Genomic DNA, 21,548 nt, shown 5'->3' with positions numbered 1-21,548 from the left:
TACAATGCATGCAGTGGGGACACTCAGGATAAAGACATTTATTTAGAATTTAAATCTCTCTATATATCAGATGAAGGATAGGATAAAAGTTACAGTGGAACTTCTTTCAGAGTAGCAGCCGTGTTAGTCTGTATCCGCAAAAAGAACAGGAGTACTTGTGGCACCTTAGAGACTATCAGATTTATTAGAGCATATGCACCTTAGAGACTAACAGATTTATTAGAGCATATGCTCTAATAAATCTGTTAGTCTCTAAGGTGCCACAAGTACTCCTGTTCTTTTTAATGGAACTTCTGAAATCACAGAAATAAATTCTGGAAAATAACGTCAGACTAAGGCGTTAAATGCAAATACAGAGCAAAAAATAAATCATAAAATTTCTATCCGCCAATGCAAGTAGCTTAAATGCAAAAATAGGTGAACCAGAATGCCTTTTAATAGAAGAGGAATCTGAACTTCTGTCATAGACATTAGTGAGTTCTTGAAACTCTCAGGAAAGAGACATGGGTGAACCAATTGGAACAGCTCCAGGCAGACCTCTGCTCAATGCACATCAGTGGTCAAAAACAAAAACAAAGTGTTAAGAGGTACAAGTATAGGATAGAAAATAAGAACAGTATAAAGCAATCATATTCTTTAGTGGTACACTCTCACTTGGAATACGGTGTTCATTTTGGATCACCATATCTCAAAAAAGAGAGAAACAGAAAGGTCCAGGGACAGGTGATTGGTATGGAGACTTCTAAATGAGGGAGACTGAAAAGACTGGGACTGTTTACTTTAGAGAGGAGACATGACAGAAATAATCAATACAATGAATGGTACAGACAAGGTAAACTGGGTGTTCTCCTGTTTAGCCTCTGACATAATATAAAAGGGTATCCAATAAAATTGAAAGGAAATTAATTTAAAACTAATGAATATATACTTTACACAGACACATAATTAACTGACACTCACTGCCACTGAAAATCATTAAAGCCAAGAATTTAGGAGGATTTGAAAAAAGACTAGAAATGAGAAAAACAAGAACATCTAGAATTACATAAAACAGGATAACTAATTTTTATTCATGGGATATAAACCTTCATGGTTAAGGGGAAAAGACGACAACCATTCACTGTCTGTGATTAGGAAGAATCTTTCCATATGGATAAGTTATTCCATAATTGTGCACGGTGAAGCATCTGGTACTGGCCAGTCAGATACTGGACTAGATGGACCCGTAAAGGAATTCCTATGTTCTGCAGAGAATTGCAGAACATAAACAAGGAGCATAAACAGTGACAAAGTTAATTAAAACAAATTCCAGTAATAATAATCTAAGGTGTTAATAAATTTGTGTACAACATATACTTTTTTGTGTTGACAGTGCCACTTAAAATTTTAACATTAAAGTTTATTAATGTTTAGCTTGTAGTCAGGATTCAGGAGAAAATTATTCTACTCACCAAAATTTCTTCCTTTCTAAAGCCCCAATCCAGCAATGCACTTACACATGTGAATAGTGCACTCAAGTCAGTAGGACTATTCACATAGTTAAACTTAAGTGCTTTGCTAGATCAGGGCCTATTAGCAGCTACCCTACTTAGAAAGAATTTCCCCTCATGGTTGGTCACCATATTTGAGACAGTAGTGGCTAGCATTACTCTATGGTAGCTTTGGGTCTTGGAAAATGCTTGGAGTAAGGAAAAAGAAGAACAGGAGTACTTGTGGCACCTTAGAGACTAACAAATTTATTAGAGCATAAGCTTTCGTGGACTACAGCCCACTTCTTCTATATGCATCCGAAGAAGTGGGCTGTAGTCCACGAAAGCTTATGCTCTAATAAATTTGTTAGTCTCTAAGGTGCCACAAGTACTCCTGTTCTTCTTTTTGCGGATACAGACTAACACGGCTGCTACTCTGAAACCTGGGAGTAAGGAAAGATACTGTTTTACTTGACTACACAATAATATGAATTTCAACATTTTATCCTCTGTAGAAGAACTCGTGCTCTCCATTTCTGAGTTTCAACACTAATGTTGTCCCCACAGAAATGATGCAAAATCTTGCAGCACTGAGGACTATTTTGGCAGACAGATATGCCAAACTATATTTTGTGGGGATACTGCTGGATTTTGTGTTACACTGGCTGCAAAGATTACGTTTTTAATTAGTGAGGGGTGTGCAGAATATGAGATAGGTGCCTCTCAGTTTTACATATCTACAGCAAATAAATCAGTAAACATTTTCAGACTTGTAGAGTTCAGTGCAGAATAAAACTCCCCCCACATGCTTCCTTGGCCAGCTGCCACTAAACTTCCCAATAGGCTCAGCATCTTTAGTACACAGAGAGTCTACTCTTCTCTCTCCACCAGCATTCATCTTTTCCAGAGAAATCCTGAAGCTGGGAGAAGGCTAAGGACCATATTTTTTTCTCCCATCTCCAACCACACTGGATAATCACATTAGTTGGATACTTCTGCTAAAATGGTCAGCAGTAAACTAGTTACAGGGGGTAATTTTTACAGCTTATTCTGAAGCTAGTTCAGTAAATTAAAAAATGTCCCACACAAATTAGGCATGATCCTCTGATTCCTGAGGCCAATGTGGACTGATACCTAAATTGTCACCATTAGGTTTCACAGTTAATAACTCAGTGAGACAAATGGGACCAATTCGCATTTGTTAGATCTATTAATTAAGCTCCAATAATAGTGTACTTGGTACTGCACAATGCATAGAAGAAAATATGGTCCTGGCTCTAAGAAGTGTATAATCTAACAAACAAATCATTCAGATACAAAATGCACTGGGACGGCCCAGAGCATGGTTCTATCTCAAAGTGAAGCCAGGTATGTTTTTTTGTTTTGATAGGTATGCAAGCAATTCTTAGGCAGGTGGGATGAAGGGACACCCTCCCCTTAAAAGAAAAAAATTAGGAGACCAGCAAGAGGGGGAGGGGGTGGACTAAAATGGACTGACTTCTGAGGGGACAGCAAATAATCTGCCTCCAACAACCTCCTAACCACGCAAAAAACAGAGCATAGGGTTGCAGAAGATGGGTTCTCAAAAACAAAACAAAACCTGAAAATGTAAATAGTAAGTACCCGACAGCCAAATCAGACAGAAATGTCAGGACTGAAGAGAATCAAATAGCTACCATGGTAGACATTTGCAAATTGATTTCTGAGATTAAGGCCATGAGAGAGGATCTGATGAGCAAGCTTCTTACAGTAAAGAAGGAAGTTACTGACTTGGGAGATGGAGTCACTACGCTAGAGGCCAGCCTAAGAGAAGCAAGTGACAGACAGAGCTGCAGAGCTTCATGGCACTGATGGGGGACGGGGAGAGAGAAAGGGGCAGCTTAAATTGGATGATATAGGAAACAGAGTGAAAAGAAAACCTCAGAATTAAGGACTGCCTGAAAACATTGAAAGAGGAAGCCAGTATGTAAACACTTCAACTGTGGATTTGTTAAATCTCAGCTCTGCCGGGGGTGAAAGTAGAGAGAGCACATACAGCAATGTTGCCCCCAACTGAGCCTAACAATAAAAGACCCAGCGATCTAATTGTGAAATTTCACTATATCAGCAGAAAGACTTAATTAGGAAAAAAGCCAGGGAGCATTCAAAGCTCACACTCAAATGCCACAAGCTCCAATTTTTCCATAACCTCTCTGCCCCAACCTTAAAAAAGAGGAAAGCACTGGGAGAAATTACAGCAGCACTCACGCAGGGAAATATTTGCTATAGATGGGGATTCCCATTTAAATTCTCTTTCTACTTGCAACACACAGTAAGAGACTTTAAACAAGGGGTGGAAATTTACTCATATGGAATAGAACTCCAAATCTCAGAAACACAAGCAGATACTCCAGAGGTAGAAACCAAGGATAAAATGCTAGAAGAATCCTGACAGATGGTGAAACCCAAAAAAGGAGGATAGGAAAAGACAAGACAAGGGCCTCTAGAGAACATATTGCAATGACAGAAGTGAAGCTGAACAGGAGAACACAGATACCTGACGAATAACCTACAAGGGATTTCTTGAGAGTCATCAAGAATTAACTGTTGTAAACTAACTTATGTTTATGGTAGAAGGGGAATAGTATGAAATGTGCTTCAACTGGGGTGATCATAACTCTGTGATTGCTGTGTTCTTTATTTTAAAAAGTAGAGAAAATAAAAGGACAAGAGGCAGTAGGAAAGGAGATCCCAGGTAGGGTGGAGATTGGAGCAAACAGAGGGGGGATGGGAGGAGCCTTCGGCAGGGTTCTGTGTAAATCCCCCATGTAACTCAAATGATCAGATGGTAATCTATCCCTAAGGGCAGAAGTACCTCCTCTGGATTGAAGAGAAGTAATCCAAGTGTTCATGGGGAGAGTATGAGGATTTAGGATCATCAAAGCAGTCATTTGGTGGCTGATTTAGAAGCTCTGTTGGTATTTTATTTCTGGAATTAAACTAAGGGAAATAAGGGGAATTACCACAAGAATGGTTCTTTCTTTGGAAGTAATGTCTTTGAATGTCAAAAGGCTAAATTATATGATTAAAAGGGAAAAAAGCCCTGGAAGAATTTAAAAACAAAACTACTCAGGTTATTTTCTATTTCACAAAACTCACTTTCAGGAGGGGAAAATTATGGGCATGCAAGGTAATTGGTTTCAGCAGACAATTTTTGCTTCAGCCAAAGAAAAGGGATAAAAAGAGTGGGCATAGTATATGCTAAACATGTATGTTTCAGATTAATAATCAATTTAAGAAGGAGGGATGGCTTATCCTGTTGAAGGGCACAATTGTTGTGTTATTAATAACAATGGGTTTAGTGTATGCTCCCAATCGAAAGCAAAAAAAACCTCCAAACCCTTTTTTAAGGACTTCTTTAAAATACTGCAACACTTTGGGGAAGGGGGAAATTATACATGAATCCTTTCTGGGACAGATCTGATAGGGAAGCAGAACTGCAACCAGGGGAAAGAGATTACATTGTTATTCATACACTTATCAGTTATATGCTAGACTAGATTTAATGTTAATCTCTAAATCCTTAATGAAGCTGACAAGATCTGCAGAAATTGGCACCATTAGGTCAGATAGTGCACCAGTGGAAGCAATATTAGATAGCTGGTATGGGTCCCAAACATTAATCTTTTGGAAAATGAACTGCTCGCTTCTTCAAGATTTATAAATAAATGATACAGACAATACAAAAAGAGGCCTTCTTTGGGAAGCATGTAAGGCACTGGTTAGGAGCCAACTGATATGCAGAGCCTCTCATCTGAAAAAAAGAAAGAGCTCAAGAAACGGCAGAACTAAAACAGGAGATAAAAAGGCTACAAGACCTTCATAAAAACACAGGTTCCAAAAAAAGTGTGTGAACAATTAACAAATATGTGGAAATTGAATGTGCTGATGACAGATGCCCCTTAGGTATACAAAGCAAACAGTTTCTGAAAAAGGAAATAAAATTGATAGGTTATTGGCTTGAAAGCTAAAAAGGATTCAAGAGCAATGAATTGTTCCACCAATTAAAAACAATCAGAAAAAAAGATATTTCATCAGGGAGTGTAACTATGTGCTAATTTTGCTTTTTATTATAAAACCTTCTTACCTCAGATACTCCAAGCTCTAAAGTTATTCAAAAATATCTGGAAGTAGCAGGCTTGCCAAAGATAAACAAAAATTATAAACTTTAGATAAAGAAATAAAAAGAAAAAATCTGAGCAGCAAAAAGCAAATCATGAAAAGCAGTAAAACTCCAGGATCTGATGGCTTTCCATAATAATTTTACAAGGTACAGCACAACCCAGTTTATCTAATTGGGACTGGAGCCAGATCAGATAATCGGGAGAATGGGAAAGTGCAGGGCTGCAGCGCCATGTAGCGGCCACAAGAGAGATCGCCCACTCCTGGACTTGTGTGCGCTAGTTGTTTGGTTAATACAGAGAGCCGGGTAATGGAGGGTCAGATAAATGGGGTTCTACTTTATTTAAGGAGGTATTAGTGAGTCCCTTGAGAGGTACCTTCAATGCTATTTTGTTAGAGGATAAACTTCCACAACCTATTAAAGAAACTACTGTGGTTATTCTCCCTAAAGCTAGAAAAGACCTTACCTTAAGCAGCTCTTATAAGCCCACATCACTGTTGAATCATGACAAAAATTTTCGTAAAAATACTAGTTAACTGATTGGAGTCCATGCTCTCAGCTTATGTAAATCCAGATCAAAATGGATACATTAAGGATAGACAAATGTCAGACAGTATTCAGCGAGTTCTTGGGATCATCCACCATACCAGATCACGAAAAGATCCATTTTTTTTTTATCATCCCTTGATGCAGAGAAGGCTGTTGATAGAACAGAATGGAGCTTTCCATTTCAAGCCTTGTCCCGTAGGGACATTGGCCCCAGTTCCTTAAATGGAAAAAAAAACTACTCTTGACACCAGCCCCAAAGCAGCTGTGTGAGTTATTGGGGTTAAATCTCGTGTTTGAATTACACAGAAGGACTAGGCAGGGACGTCCATTGCCTCCTTTACTTTTTGCACCGGTCATGGAGCCTTTCACACAATGATGAGAAACAAGGAATCTATCACAGGAATAAAACTTGCAGGAACACATCAGAAAATAGCTTTAAATGCAGATAATGTATTATTTTTATATAAACCAAATATTTCCCTAAAATTAGTTTCTAAAAAAAAAAAAAAAATCCATGACTTTGGGTTAGATTTGAAGTAAATCCTGTCAAATCCGAAAACCTAGCTATAAATTTGTCCAACTCTGAAAAGCTATTCCTCCAGAAAACATTTGGGTACAAATGGGCAACAAATTCTAGAAGACACCTGGGAATTCAAATCTTAAATAGTCTCGAAGAATTCTATGATTTGAATGTCAAATACTACTTCAGCAAATGGCATGCTGGGGGAAGTATGCAATTTTTTTGATTGGGAAGAACAGCTAGGGTCAAAATTAACATTTTGCCAACGATTCTCTTCTTGTTTCAAAATATTTCTTTGATGATTCCAGATAAAACTAGCAGGAATACAGAGTATTAAAATGTATATGGAATAAGACCAAAACAAAGTGAAGATACTTTGTACAAGCCCATTAAAACAGGATGGACTAGCTGGTTTCCAAATATTCTATGATACTATCAAGCCAGCCAGCCCAAAGCAGCAGTGGACAGGAGGCGCTTTAACCCATCCAAACACTTTACTGAGCAAGAATGTTGTGGTGGTGTGTGCATCGCTAGGCTACCATGGATTAATTAAAACAAAAACAAAAACACGCCCTCCAGAAATTTATACACATCCTATAGTAAGGCTACTCTACAGATTTGCGATAGAACTAGATATAAAAGATCTTTTACCTTACCAAAAGATACCCACTGCAAATAATCCAGATATTAACCCAAATTACGAACCAGAGATTCTTTAAAAATTGGGAGAGCCATGGAATATATCTGGTTGACCAGCTACTGAGTAAAGAAACTTTTCTAACTTATTTAGAGATCAAAATTAACTTTAACTGGCCCACTCTCCCATGGTAACAGTACTTTCTAGTTAGACATTCTATTTCTTTCTATTTCTTTCAACTCTTTAGAAAAATTGTTTTATACAGAAACCCAACTTTAATAGAAGTGGTGGCATCTGGTCAATTAGGAAACAAATAGATTATAACTAATTCAATCTTTGCAGACAACTTTCCTAACAAAACATGTCCATGCTAGGAAAAGGACCTGAACAGAAAAATTATTCCAGAGGAATGATGTTGATCTGGAAAAGTGTACCAACAACTTCAGACTGTAGCACAATAAAAGAAAATTACTTTAAGATATTGTTTCAATGGTACCTCACACCAGTCAGGTTATACATACATACACACATACATACATACACACACACACACACACACACACACACACACTGGAATGGGAACAAATGTTGGGAGAAATCATAGTGAAAGAAGAGATTTTATGCATATATGGGGCACATGCCCAGTCATCAGAGAATACTGGGATGTAATCCATCACCAAATATTTTTGGATATTTATTACCAAATGATCCTTTGGTAATCCTCATGTGGCTTCCTAGAGGAAATGGTCACACAAAAAGTAATGAAGAATTAATCTCTCATCTACTAGTAGCTCCTCAGTAACTGATAGACTCTCATTGGAAAAAGAAAAATAGTCCAACTGTAGAGGAATGGCTCAAAAATATGGAAGGCGGTTATTATAGAACAATTAACACACCAGTTATGTACTCAGCAAAATAGACAGAGGACAAATAGATACTTAGATGTTTAGTTACCTTTTATTCAATACTCAGACAAAGTACATTGACCTGCAAAAAACCCCACCACACCTGTTCAATTTTTTTTTGAATATTTACATTTGATAGACATCCTGGTCTGTTAAATATGTGTAATCGGAGATTTCACTCAATTAAATAAAATAACTAAAAACAAAATGTCATAGGTATTGTAATGATGATCACTCTGTAATATGGGAAAGTCCTCCTAAATAGAGATCTGATGTTTATATTCCGGTATAATGTCTCTTTAAACAAAAGCTCATTGTTGTTATGATTATTCTTTTGCTTCCGATATTTACATGGCAAGGATTCTAAACCTGTTAATACTTCCTAAATTAATAAATAGTAAAAAACAACTGCATTTCAATGTAATTCTGAACCAGTACTAAAATACATTCAATGAAGCTCTTCACACATAGTCCTTTAATACTGAACTTGTCAAATTTAAAAATATATTAATTCAGTAAGAAACAGCCAGCTAACAGAGTTCTGGCATTAAAAAATAAATGTTACAGGTTTTTGTTTTTAAAAAGAAAAAACCAACACTTGCAGGTGAAATATTTGTTTTGCCTACTATATTTACAAGAAACACAAAATATTACTTTGACTGAAAGTGATTAAAGAAAATTTTTACTATTTCACTATTCTATTTTTTCCACTTTGTTTATTTTGTGTATTTGACAGCACCACTTTATACATAGTCAATTTCTTCTTTACATTTTGTGGGTTTTACATAAAAAACAAGAGAGAAGACAAATATTTAGGAAAATGTGATTGTAAAACTACAGAAATGGGCAGACACAGTCAGGTATATATATGTAGTACTGGAAACTACTTTCAAATCATTTTTTAAATTGATTACATTTCAAGTTGATGTTGATTTAACATTGGTAGGCCATTGATAACTATTGTTTTAGGTTCTCTGGTTCAGGAAGACTAAGCTTGGAAGGTTTTCTTGGCAATGACAAGGGCTAGAAGCTTAGTTTTTATTTTGAAGTGAAAGATTAAATTTCACAGAAACTAAGAGGTCACCCGTGGACAGACGGAAATACCATGGCTGACTATATGCTGCAATAATTAGCACTCATATGAACAGCCTATCTCCAAAAGCCAAAATAGGTTAGCCGATTTAGTCATTAAAAGGGCAAACACAACTGATATGAACAATTTCTTTACAAAGTTTACAACTAGATCCCAGAGCGAGCAGGTAACAGCTTTCTTTTTGTAAAATAAGATGTGTTATTTCCCTTCCCTACCTGTGCAAGAGCTGGTTTGGGGAAAACATCATCTTTGCTTTCTTCTTTGTTTTTCTCAACTGGAACCCATTCTCCATAGACACTGTCAGCTTCCTTTTTCCTGTGTTGAGACCCAGATGAGACAGGGAACTCCTTTGTCAAAGTTACCTGATTTTTTGGTGCTGGTTTTACGATAGGAGTGGTCTTAAAGAAAAAGAAGCATTTTACGATTAGGAAATGATAAAGCACAATATGCATACATGGTCCTATTCAATAGAAACAATTACTGTAGGTTTTGTGAACACTGAGTGCCAAACACTATTTCAATTTTCTCTCCTGAGCTGGTATTAAAATTAAAACTCTAAAGATACAGTCTCTGAACTAAAAATTGGGAAGATGTTATTTAAAATTTTGAGACTGGATCCTTGTTTCACATATGATGAGTGAAGTGACACCTAAATGGGTAGTTTTTCTTTCAGTTCATAAACAGTGTTAGAATTATTAGGGAGTAAAGGTGCTAAATAAATGAAAATTATTATTGCTGAGGATGAGAACAATACAGGAAATGCCTAATTCTAAAGAATGAAGAAAACATTGATTGCTCTGTGAAAAATCCAAGATGTGACTTTGGACCCTTCCCCCCACATTAAAAAATCATGACGTTTCACAAAATAAAAATAAATGCTTCAACTACGTTAATGGAATACTTGTTGTACTCACACAATTAAAATGATTGCTTTTTAAATCTTCTGGCACATATATAGTTTAAGCATTAAATATGGGGAAAATGCAGGTAAATAAAGAAACTGAAAACTAAGTAACTCAAAGTATCATTTAACAGCATCATCATATCTTTACTTGCTTCTGGAAGAGAATATATTCCTATTCTGTTACAGAGATGACACATTTTGCACTTGTGTTTTATTGAAGTGGACTATCAACGTAGAATGCTACATATACTTAGTTATGGAATAAAACCTGCAAAAACAGAAGATCAAATGTTGTGTGCCCAAGAAAAACAAGACCTAGATGCACTGTCAAAGCTAGATCTTGCCACGTGATGCTTATACAGAATATACAAATATAAAAACAACAGAGAGCAAGTGTGCAGGTATCACTGATTTCAACAGTGTACAGTATATCCAAAATAAAGAGAAGACAGAACGAAGGAACATATAAAGTACATATAAAATTAACTTACTATAGTTCTACAATTAAATTTATACAAAGTAACAACTGTAAGCTATTGTTTGGAAAGCATGTATATAAAGAACAATTATAATTAATACATCAAAAAGAATGTATCTAGTTTTGACTCCTGAACAGTGCCTTCTCTCTCTCTTCCAAAAAAATTCTAAAAACTCATCTATACGAATATACTTCTCTCTTTGTTCTAATAATACTTAGCACTAATATAGTGCTTTCTATCTTCAAATAGCTTTACAATATTATTTATTCCTCAACACTCCTGTGAGGTAGGTAAGATTTAGACCCATTTTTCACATGGGGAAACAGTCAGAAACATTACATGACTTGCCTAGGCCACAGAAGGAAATGTGTGTCAAAACTAGGATTAGGATTCAGGGGTTCTTAATTCCAAGTCCCATGCTCTCAGGTCTCCCCTCTATCTGTGTATTGCAACATATTTTTCCTGCTTGTGGTTTTATGTTATCAGCTCTTAATGGCAGGGGCTGGCTAAGCACAATTCACTTACTGCATATTGCTGTACTATGTACACTTGTAGTACTATAACAACACCATCTTGATCAATTAAATCTTAGGCAAACCTAGCCAAAGAGAAACCTGCTAGAGTTGTTCACAGATGATGGATTGATGTCCTGGAGGGGATATTAACAGACTCCACCTCTAGATGAGAAGTCAGGAAACTAAGGGCCTACAAGGTACAGTCAATCTGATCACACTAGCAAGAGAGAACACATTGCCATAAAGAACTCTCCTCACCCTCTTCCCCTTGTACTGCATATTCCTTTTGGGAGATTTAATTATATAATGAAAACCAAATACTATTATATTAACAAAAATAAAAAATTAACAGCAATGAAACCATGGGATCTAATTAAACTGAATCAGTTCGCAGACAGAATACAATATACACTGTCCAAAAGCTACACTATCATCTACAATTAATATATTACCAGAAGCTTCTTCAGGTTTACAAAACACATGGCTTATCACCTCACTCCTGGTACAGTTTTTTGTGGATACAGCAAAAATAAAGTCCCAGAGTTTCCTGAGCTGTGTTTAAGGTGATAAAAACTTTTCTTGCATTGTAATAATGCTGACATATAATCCAAAAAATGTTTTAGTTTGAGAAGATGCAAACTCCAGCATTTCTAAGTTCCTTGCTATTTATAGCAGTCTGTGTTGCAACTGAGGATTTCTGCATAGGAAAATAGTACAGGAAAAAGGGTTTTGTTTGTTTTAAGTGGGATGCCTTTCACTCAGCATGAAGGCAACAGTACCAGCAGGCAACAAAGATCCTAGAATATTGGTAAGTCTTTTAGAGAAGCGAGACATTCAATAAGCATATTCCATTTTTCTCTGGTACACCCAGTCCATTAAACTCTTCCTCTGTCCATCAGTATTATTTTGAAATGCTTTGTTGTCCTGTATAAAACTAATTAAATCTGTATGATCTGAAGAAGTTTTCTTCCAGTCACTCACCCACTGTAGAACCGCTTTCATTTTGCCATAGAACTTTTTCAGCATTTCCCACACACCCCCCACTCAGTACCTGAAAGAAGTTCCACAACAGTGTGTAAAGGATTATGCAGCAAGTCCAAACACTTAGACATTGCCATTCTGAGGTGCTGAATGTCCCCAATAAACAAGGAAGTGCATTTGGTAGATTGATTTAAAATGAAGGCAAGTGATGGAGGATGTGCTCTATTCACTGTTCTTGACACTCTCAATGGAGTTCAATCAAAAACTTAGCCCCCCTAATTAACTATTGTTAAGCCTCTAGTTTCTAAACTGAGCAGCAATGACAGTATCCTTTGCTCAGCCCTCACATGACCGGTGTTTGGTCCTGATCCTGTGAACAGCTAAACACATAAGTAAGAGCTTCTCTATACACAGAGAAGTTATACCAGTAGAAAGTAGTGTATGAATTTAAACTACTGGTTATATTGGTATTACTCCTTGTGTGGACAGACTTATTCTGGACATTCATTTTGGAAGGGATTTAAACTAAGCCAAAAAAAAGCCACTCTTACTCCAAAATAAGAGTGTCCACATGGTAGATAACTTGGCAAAAAATATACCGAAAACTCTCTGTAAGACCATTCCAAACTTCAGTCACAAGTTTTCCACATATTCAAGAATGTTTTAAAGTGGAAAAAATGTTCTATATTTCATTTTCTTTCCACTCATTCAAACCTGAAAAAACAGCTGAAGGTATTTTCTTCAATCTTTCAAAAAATAAAAAAAATCCACTTTTGGGGAGAAGCCAAACAGGGAAAATTTTACCCCAAAGGTGAATACTTCAGAAAGTTTTGAGCATATGAAAACATGAAACCAACAAAAATATATTTGCATTCTAAGCTATAAAGTACCGTATATACTCGATCATAAGCCGGTTCGTTTATAAGCCAACCTCCACCTCCCCCTCCCCCAAGATGGATACGTAAAACTGGAAATTGTTTATAACCCGTTCATAAACCGACCCTATAATTCAGGGGTCAGCAAACTTTGGCTCCCAGGCCATCAGGATAAGCCGCTGGTGGTTCGAGATGGTTTGTTTACCTCAAGCATTCGCAGGCACAGAGGTAAACCTAAGTAAACAAAGCGTCCCGGCGCGCCAACTGCTTACCCTGACCGGCCGGGATAGCAACTGGTGGGGACATTTTTTGGGGGGGGAGAAGCTGGGAGTCAGGGGATAACCCGTGACCACCCCCCACATTACCCTACCCCTAGCCCAGGACCCCCACACTCTCCCCATCCCATCCCTTCCCACCTTATCTGGGAAGGGCCAGGGTAGGATGTCTCTGACCTGGCTGGAGCTGCTCTGGCAGGCTGGGCAGCTCTATCTCTACACCGTTACATTGCCTAATTTATTATTCTGAGCCTTATCTGGGTAACAAATAATACCAGCCTTAAAAACATAGTATTTCATTTAATTGTACGTTTTTTTTATATTCTTCATGACTTTGATCGCCATACCGTGAAGCCTAGTCAGCACTAGGAGCGGAGAGAGATTCAGTCATGCTCAATAAGGATGAAATCTTCAGAGATTTTAGATAAAATATGAAAAAATCTCTACTGAGCATGTGTGAAGTAAGATTTTTCAAGGTGTTATATTTTGGCCATATTTGGTCAGATTTTCAAGGGCACAGCAAGAGGCATATACATCCCTGATACAAAGGCCACATCCCTGCTAAATTTCAAGTCTCTGATTTAAAGCATAGGGGTGCTAAAGCTGTTCAAAAAATAACAAGAGAACCTAAACGGTTGCCAGAATCTTCTAACATGGGCAAAAAAAGTGTATTTTACCTAGGTTCAATTCTCGGAAACAGCTTAACCATTCTGGTTGAAATTTTCCAGAAAAGTATATTCAGCCTTAGGCAGCCATCTGGCATGGAAAACTTCAGCCCAAATGCTTAAAGTTTGGCAAAGTTATAAGCAACTGAAAACATGATCCTATAATGGGAAGTGTCAGGCAACCTCAATAATATACAGCATTCATTACCAGCCCAGGTTTTTAAGAATAAAGACAAATATTGTACTTTGCCTGTATTGCATCTTAAAGGTAGGCACATCTAGGCAGTCTGTCCCCACCCCTACCCCAACCCAACCCCTACATGCCGGGCACCCACTTACAGCTAGGTGTAGGCGTTGAAGACACTGAAATTCGCAGGCAAAGCTGTGACCCCCGCTGCCAGCCCAAGGCAGCCAGAGCAGGAGCAGCACTGGGGTCTGTGCTGCTTTCCCGTAAGCCAGAGGTGCTGTTTTCACGCTCCCCTCCCCCGACCTGGGGGGGGCAGGGGGGGAAAGAGAGAGCTGTTTTCACCACCAGTGCCCCTCCCACCCCACACCAATCAGGAGGGGAACAAGCTTGCCCAGGCCGGGAAAGAAGCTGCCTGCAAGGAAGTGTCTAGCTGCCTCTGGAACCTGGCATGGAGTGTGAACTGTTGGAGCCGGAGCTGCGTTTTTTTAAGAGTTACAAACATTTTGGAGTTACAGATAACCTCCATTCCCGAGCTGTCCGCAACTCTGAGGTTCTACTGTAAGTACTGAAAAATTAGCTTTAAAAAACTGTTAAAGGAAATCAGTTATTTTTAAATATATTAATTTTAATCAGACAATGTCTCTAGAAAGAAAAATAGTGAGTTTTAATCTAGCGCCAAAAGTTTCTCTTAACTTAGCCATTGACTTCACTGGGTTTTGACCAGTCTCTTACTATGGCATTCAAGTAGGTATGTTGTTGTTGAAATTTTGTTAACATTCCATTGCAAATCCATGTCAAGATAAAAACTATAATTCTGTAACAAACTAAAATTTCCTCCACTGATAAGGGTCACCAAATTTGTTTTTCCTGTACCTACATAAATTTGCTAAAATAAAACAAAATTAACATTTATAATCTATAATTGATTAAAGTACTTACATTTAAGTTGAAAAAAATGGGTTTAGGTTCATTGAGTTTAAAAGGATGATTGTAGAAAGGGCGTTCTTCCTCCTCTTCATCAGAATCATGAGGCTTGTTCACGATCACGTCATCTGTGCTTTGTGCAATCTTCTTGCATTTCTACCAAAAAATAACTCAATCAATCTGAACATCTGGACAGAAACATTCCTTATTTCTACAAGAAATGACAAATTCGTTGACATAAATATTTAAAATCAGGAATAAAGGAATTATAAAGGAGGAGTTGATCGTTTGGGGAAATCTTAAAAAAAAATTCAACTAGCATGAACGTATACCTCTGCCATTTACTTGTACATTCTCTATCCATTGAAGTGTGTCCATCTTGTCTAGATAGGCTTTGAGCCCTACTCTTCTATCCATCGAGAGGCCTAGTATAATCAAAGGGGCTGCATGGAGCTATTTGAAGGATCCAAGGCTCAAATTATGAGCTCTTCAAAAGCACAGACTGTCTCTTACTATGTGCTTGTACAGCACTAGCACTCAGGACAATGGGGCCCCCTCTCCTGATTGGGGCTTTTAGGCACCACAACATAAATGTTTAATAATAGTAGTAGTAGTAGTAGTAATAAATAAAATAAAATAATAAATAATTATTAATAATAAAAGACAGCTCACTTATTTAGTTGGTCTGCAAGAAGATTTCCACACAAAATGACTGCAAGGAAAAACCCAAGAAACAATTACTGGTTTTCACTGGCAGTGCAGAAATCTTCCCAGGTGCAAGAGTTTTAAAAGAAAGACTAGGACACCTCTGAAATGTTTTGCAAGTTAGAAGAACTGAACAGGACAATCCCACTTTGCATACTGTGGAAGTGAAACTTAAAAATGTACAGTAAGTGGGGAGGTGCTAAAAATAAATCTATTTGGCAGTCCAAGTTGTTACTCTTCCAAGAATATGTAAAAGCAACTTTAGGGTAGGCAGTAACACTATGACTGGAATATGAGAGAACAGATATTTTCCTGAAAACAACTGGTGGACTAGCATTTAATAACAAATTACTATTTATTACTTATAGACTGGCTTGTACTTTTTGCTCCAGAGGTATCTGTAACTGCATTGGTTTGAGGTGAGTTTGAGAACATTATAAAGTTGGAAATTCTGACAGCCAAAATAATTAATGGTGTTTTTCTGTCATGAAAAGGAGCAGAGAAAATAGTGGCAATGTCACCATTCATCATTATATATTAGTAACAAATTGGAGACATTACATGGCTCAGGGGATTGGTAAAAAGATTTAGAGCCAATCATCTATAACTTATTGGTTCAACTCCAGTTCATATCAACAGCAATCAGAAGTTATAACCATTTGATGATTGTTTGATGGCCTATTCGGAGTTGAGAAGGAGCCATACCACAAAAACTACCATTGCAATGGCACACTTCTGGTCAGTCTCAGCAGAAACCAAAAACTGAATATACTTGGAGACTGTGCTATTATCTGTGTCAAGTCCCTCCAAGTCAAGGTTCAAGCACATCTGTGTCGTGGGGCAATGGGGGGGAAGCCTGCACTGCCACTATACCGTGTTATACCTAATATGTGGATAGTCAAATTTCAGTCTTTGTTTATGTGAAATGGCACCTTTTCCATGAACACTAAAATTATTATTTTATTTCATAAAAAAGCTTAGATGTCAGAACTGTGATAGTTTTAAAATGACACAATGGCATCTTTGAATAGAAATTTTTCAGTGTGAAAACTTGAGAACACATCCCAGAACTTAGCAAAATCAGACAGCATGAAGTTTCCTGTGACAGAAGAAACAAGGTGCAAAGATTTCTTTCGTGATCTGAACAAAAAACTTTAATATACTGCAATTGGTACAGGTCATAATTTTAATCATCAAATTCTGTCCATGGATATGCATAGGTAAGTCTCACCAAAATCTAGAGGAGCTGAACATGTGCAGTAAAGGATAAAATTTGATTCAGAGAGTAAAAAGTGTGAAATTTTTATATTTTTAAATTATAAAAGTCAGTGACTGACGGCTATAAGATGACAAATATCAAATTTTCCATATTAATATAAGTTGTGAAGAAAACATGATAAACAATTAGGGTTCAATCTTGCAGTCTTCCCACAAGCAGACTTTCAGGAGAATTAAACATACAGAATTACAGCTTGACCAGACACCTAGTTATTAACAGTAACAGTTGGTTAGTTATTTTCAAATTTAATTTCCTTACCTCAGTGAGCTCCTTTATTGTATCTCTTGCTGACTTCTGAGTAACTTTCTCCTCCTTCTTTGCTGGAGCTATAATAGGCAGTAGGCTTGGTGGTAAGGGGACACCAGCCTTAGCACACATGGCAGCTGCATTAGCTTTGGCTATTTCAAGTAGCTGGGCCTTGTCTATAAGAATATTAAATATTAATTAGTGGGCCTTTAAAGATTTCTGAAGGCTGACGTATATGTATAGACATACATATATACCGTATATACTCGATCATAAGCCGGTTCGTTTATAAGCCAATCCCCTCAAGATGGAGACGTAAAAATGGAAATTTTTTATAACCCGTTCATAAACCGTCCCTATAATTCAGGAATCAGCAAACTTTGACTCCCGGGCCATCAGGATAAGCCGCTGGTGGGCTGAGATGGTTTGTTTACCTCGACCGTCCACAGGCACGGAGGTAAACCTAAGTAAACAAAGCGTCCTGGTGCGCCAACTGCTTACCCTCACGGGCCGGGACAGCAACTGGTGGGGAAATTTTTTTGCGGGGGAGAAGCTGGGAGTCAGGGAAGTAACCCCTGTGACCACCCCCCACATGACCCCACCCCTAGCCCAGGACCCCCACAGTCTCCCCATCCCATCCCATCCCTTCCCACCTTATCTGGGGAGGATGTCTCTGGCCTGGCTGGAGCTGCTCCGGCAGGCCGGGCAGTGCAGCGCAGCTGCAGCATGTTCCAGCAGGCTGGGCCGGGCGGCCACAGCCTGCTCTGGGGAGAGTGGGGGGACCAAGCGGCACACGGCTGCAGCCTGCCAGCCCAGGAGCTGCAGCTGCTCCAGAGGCTGGGGGGAGAGCAGCGTGGCCAAAAGCAGAGAGACTCTGGTCCCACCTCTTCCCTTCTGTCTCTGCTGGCTGTGCTGCCTCTCCTTGCTCCCTCTGTTGGGGGGAGGGGCTGTGTCCCACCTCTCCCTCTCTATACCCGTTCATAAGCCGACCCCCTTCTCTGGTGCTTCCCTTTTTTTACTAAAAAAATTCGGCTTATGAACGAGTATATACGGTAATAATTTTAGGGCCTGTTGCAATACTAAATCAGTTTTTCCACCAGGCCAACCAAACTTTATGAAAGTAAAAACAGCACACACACATACACAAAATATTATTCACACTTTATATATATTTAAAAGTAACATGGAACATTGCATTCACTTTTCCTTCATATCACAGGAGGCATATAATTAAAGAGACTTGCATAGGAGGAAAAAATTGGGTCTGTGCATTTTTTTTTATTTTTGCTTCTTTATGGTGTATAAAGGCCTAAAGGGTTCCTCCCCCACCCCCAAAAAAGTGTTAGTTTTTTCTGCTTGGTTTTTACTTTAGAAATTCAGGTCTGTGTGACTTGAGAAACAGTGAAACAAAAACTTTACAAGAGTAAGAAAACATGAACTGAGAAGGGAAGAAGTCCTTAAGAATACCTAAAATTCCAAAGAGAGAGAGAGAGAGTGAGTGTGTGTTTTGGTCAATGCCTATTTAACTTAATTGACTAATTAACATTTTGGAGACATTGTTTAAAGATTCAACATCATGGCCTCTTATATTAAGGTGAACGTTCACAATATTCATCCAATAAGACGTAAAAGGTACTCCCACAAAAACTATAGAAGACCAGAGTTGACATTCCTGATATTTCTCAGGTAAAAGTGAGGGGGAAAGAAGAAGTCATAAAGAAACAAAAATGGGGCACAAGCCCAATTTTTCTGAAATCCTTTGCAGCTCACTTTTAAACCATTCCTTGAAATAATATCTCAAAACACTGAAAGTCAACTAAAAAGGACAATATTAAATATACCGACTATAACCAAAACAATCAGGAATTTAACAAGCATTTTATGTCATAGGTTAAACACTGTGAATATATATCTCAAACTGTTAAGAAAATTATTACATATTAAAAAATTTTAAACATGACAAGATTTTGCTTTTTCACGGAAAATAAATGTGGCTTCTAATGTGTAAATGAGTCAGGTAATGGAAATACATGAAGCATATCTGTGTATTCTAATAATTGTGACTCAAACCACTTTCCAAAAAATCCTGCAACAACCAAATAAATGAAGTATCACCACCTTAAGCAAGGAGTTACACAGGTAAACCCTCACATATCAGGATGAGATTCCCCTTACTTTTTAAGCAATGAAAAAGATCACACAGCTTCATAGCTTGCAGCTACAGAAAGGCCTCCAAGTGAAGCTTTAAGTGAAACTGCAGCGGCAGAAGCTCACCTCCCTGAAAAGTGCTCTCACTCCCCCAGGGAAAGCTGAACATACTGAGTAGGGGCTACATCTCTGCTCATGCTAAACCAGCTCTTGTTTCCGGATATTTTCTCCCTCCACTGGCTCCAACAATGTGGTATGGGTGGGACAAGGCAGCATGCTGAGCTGTTCAACTCTTCATCGTCTCATTTCTTCAGGCAATGAGACTAGCTGGAGTTGGGAACAATTTAATAATCTACCTCCCTCCCCAAATGCCGTGAATATAAAGCTACTCTAGCACCTGTAGTGTGGCTGAGAGAGGGAAAAGACAAAGGAGTGAAGTGAGGGGCATAAGATGTGGCCCAAGGTGAAGTCAGGAAGCAAAGCACACACATAAGGAACAGAAACAAAACTATTCCAAAAATCAGGGAGAATGGATAGGAACAGACAAACCAAAGAAAAATATATAAATGACTTATTTATTTTAGGGTGGGAGTATACTGAAGTTTCTTTCAGCTACCAAAATAACTATTACATCTAATAACCAATAGCAAAAAAGAAACTCAAGAAATATTAACTCCTCACTACAATTCTTCACAGTGTGGATTCCTCCTCTTCCCCAAAGATAAAAATTAAATTGAAGCTCTGCTCCTTGTGGCAGGAAAGAGGCAGAGGATCCAAGAAAACAATGTGTGATATTACTGTTTTTAGCCTTAATTTTTGGTTGGTCTCCATTTTTGCATAAAGAGATACCCCCCCAGTCATATCAGAGTCTCAAAATCTGTTGCATCTTGCCACACAGTTGAAGAGCTGTTTTCAGTGCTATAATCATATATGTGATGTTTGGTTATGGTCATGCCCTCAATAAAGAGTTTAAGTTCCTCACATTTCTAGGTAAGTCGTCTTCCACATCTTGATCTGGAAGTCATTCCTGATGCAGGCAGCAATCAATGAAGAGCAAATGAACTTCCATATTACAGCTTTCCAGCATCTGGAATAACATCCCAGGTGTCTTGAGTCTTGCCTCTGACTAAGGCTGCCTCAGTCACCAGTCTTATGTGGAAACGTGTAGTTAACATAATGGATTTCTGCTCAACAACTTGGGAACCAGCTAGTTGCATCCAAATATTGCCATGTGATAGCGAATAGAATCATGATACAGAATAGAATATAGGGACACTGACAACCTATGCATGGTGGCAAAGTGAGTAGATCTATTCAATATGCTCAGTGATTTCAGCCCAGCATCCTTAAACGGTTCTAACTTAAAAGAAATAGTCTCAATACAGGGAAGCTCAGCTCCTAAGGGGAGTAAGTAAGGAAGAGTTACTAGATTTTTCCTCCTCAAGCCCCATGGAAATTTGGAGTGCATCACATGAATCCTCCAGTTCACATCCTCTGTTAACCAGATTACTTGCTCAGTCCTCCCTGTTTTCATATAAAGTAGGAGGTAGTTTTGAACAGCAACAGAGAAGCTGCGAATGAGGTAAGAGAATTAATATGACTGGCAAAGAAACATTATGCTGACTGTAGAGGACTCCCACATGTATATTTTGTTTTCCATTTTCTTAAATAATGTGCTATATGCTCTTGGGGAAAAAATGAATCTGGTGAATCACTGCATCTTAACAAAAACATTAAGGCCTTGATACTACAATTACAATGTGTGGGCAAATCCTTGTGCACTTGCACCTGAAGACTCATAGCCTCAGTGTTCATCATGAGTGCAGGGGTCTGCCTATGTGGAGTAACCTGTAAAATCCTGTACCCTTCACATTTTTCTGCTGCATTTTCAATCAAACTACACACTTGAATCCTCTTGAATCCCCTAAAAGTGCATACTCAATGCCAACAAAAAGTCTGTTATTAAAATTAAACAATTGCTTAGAAGAGATTCCTGATGAATGCTAGGGTTTCATTCTATTATCTTCATC

At 38.1% G+C, this 21,548-nt stretch overlaps 1 protein-coding gene across 20 annotated transcripts in view; it reads right to left on the bottom strand.

Moving 5' to 3' along the window:
• SON (SON DNA and RNA binding protein) overlaps positions 1 to 21,548 on the bottom strand; it is a 58,337-nt gene that overhangs the window by 19,411 nt on the left and 17,378 nt on the right. For 17 of the 20 annotated variants that reach the window (XR_010599974.1, XM_065589770.1, XM_065589776.1 and 14 more), the window contains 3 exons: positions 17,383 to 17,546; positions 15,156 to 15,296; positions 9,551 to 9,733 (listed from right to left, as the gene is read on the bottom strand). Coding sequence is in view for 17 of the 20 variants with exons in the window: in XM_065589770.1 (XP_065445842.1) it covers positions 9,551 to 9,733; positions 15,156 to 15,296; positions 17,383 to 17,546 (488 nt within the window). In the remaining 3 variants the exon portion in view is untranslated. Of the gene's footprint in view, positions 1 to 8,275; positions 9,734 to 15,155; positions 15,352 to 17,382; positions 17,547 to 20,500; positions 20,606 to 20,918; positions 21,090 to 21,548 lie in introns of those variants that run through there. The other 3 variants (XR_010599981.1, XR_010599979.1, XM_065589792.1) reach the window with 3 other exon arrangements.

The sequence above is a fragment of the Chrysemys picta genome, chromosome 1 (genome assembly GCF_011386835.1).
Source record: "Chrysemys picta bellii isolate R12L10 chromosome 1, ASM1138683v2, whole genome shotgun sequence".
Lineage (NCBI taxonomy): Eukaryota > Metazoa > Chordata > Testudines > Emydidae > Chrysemys > Chrysemys picta.
The sequence above is the reverse complement of the archived record's forward strand: the minus strand, read 5'-3'. Positions and strand labels throughout refer to the sequence as shown.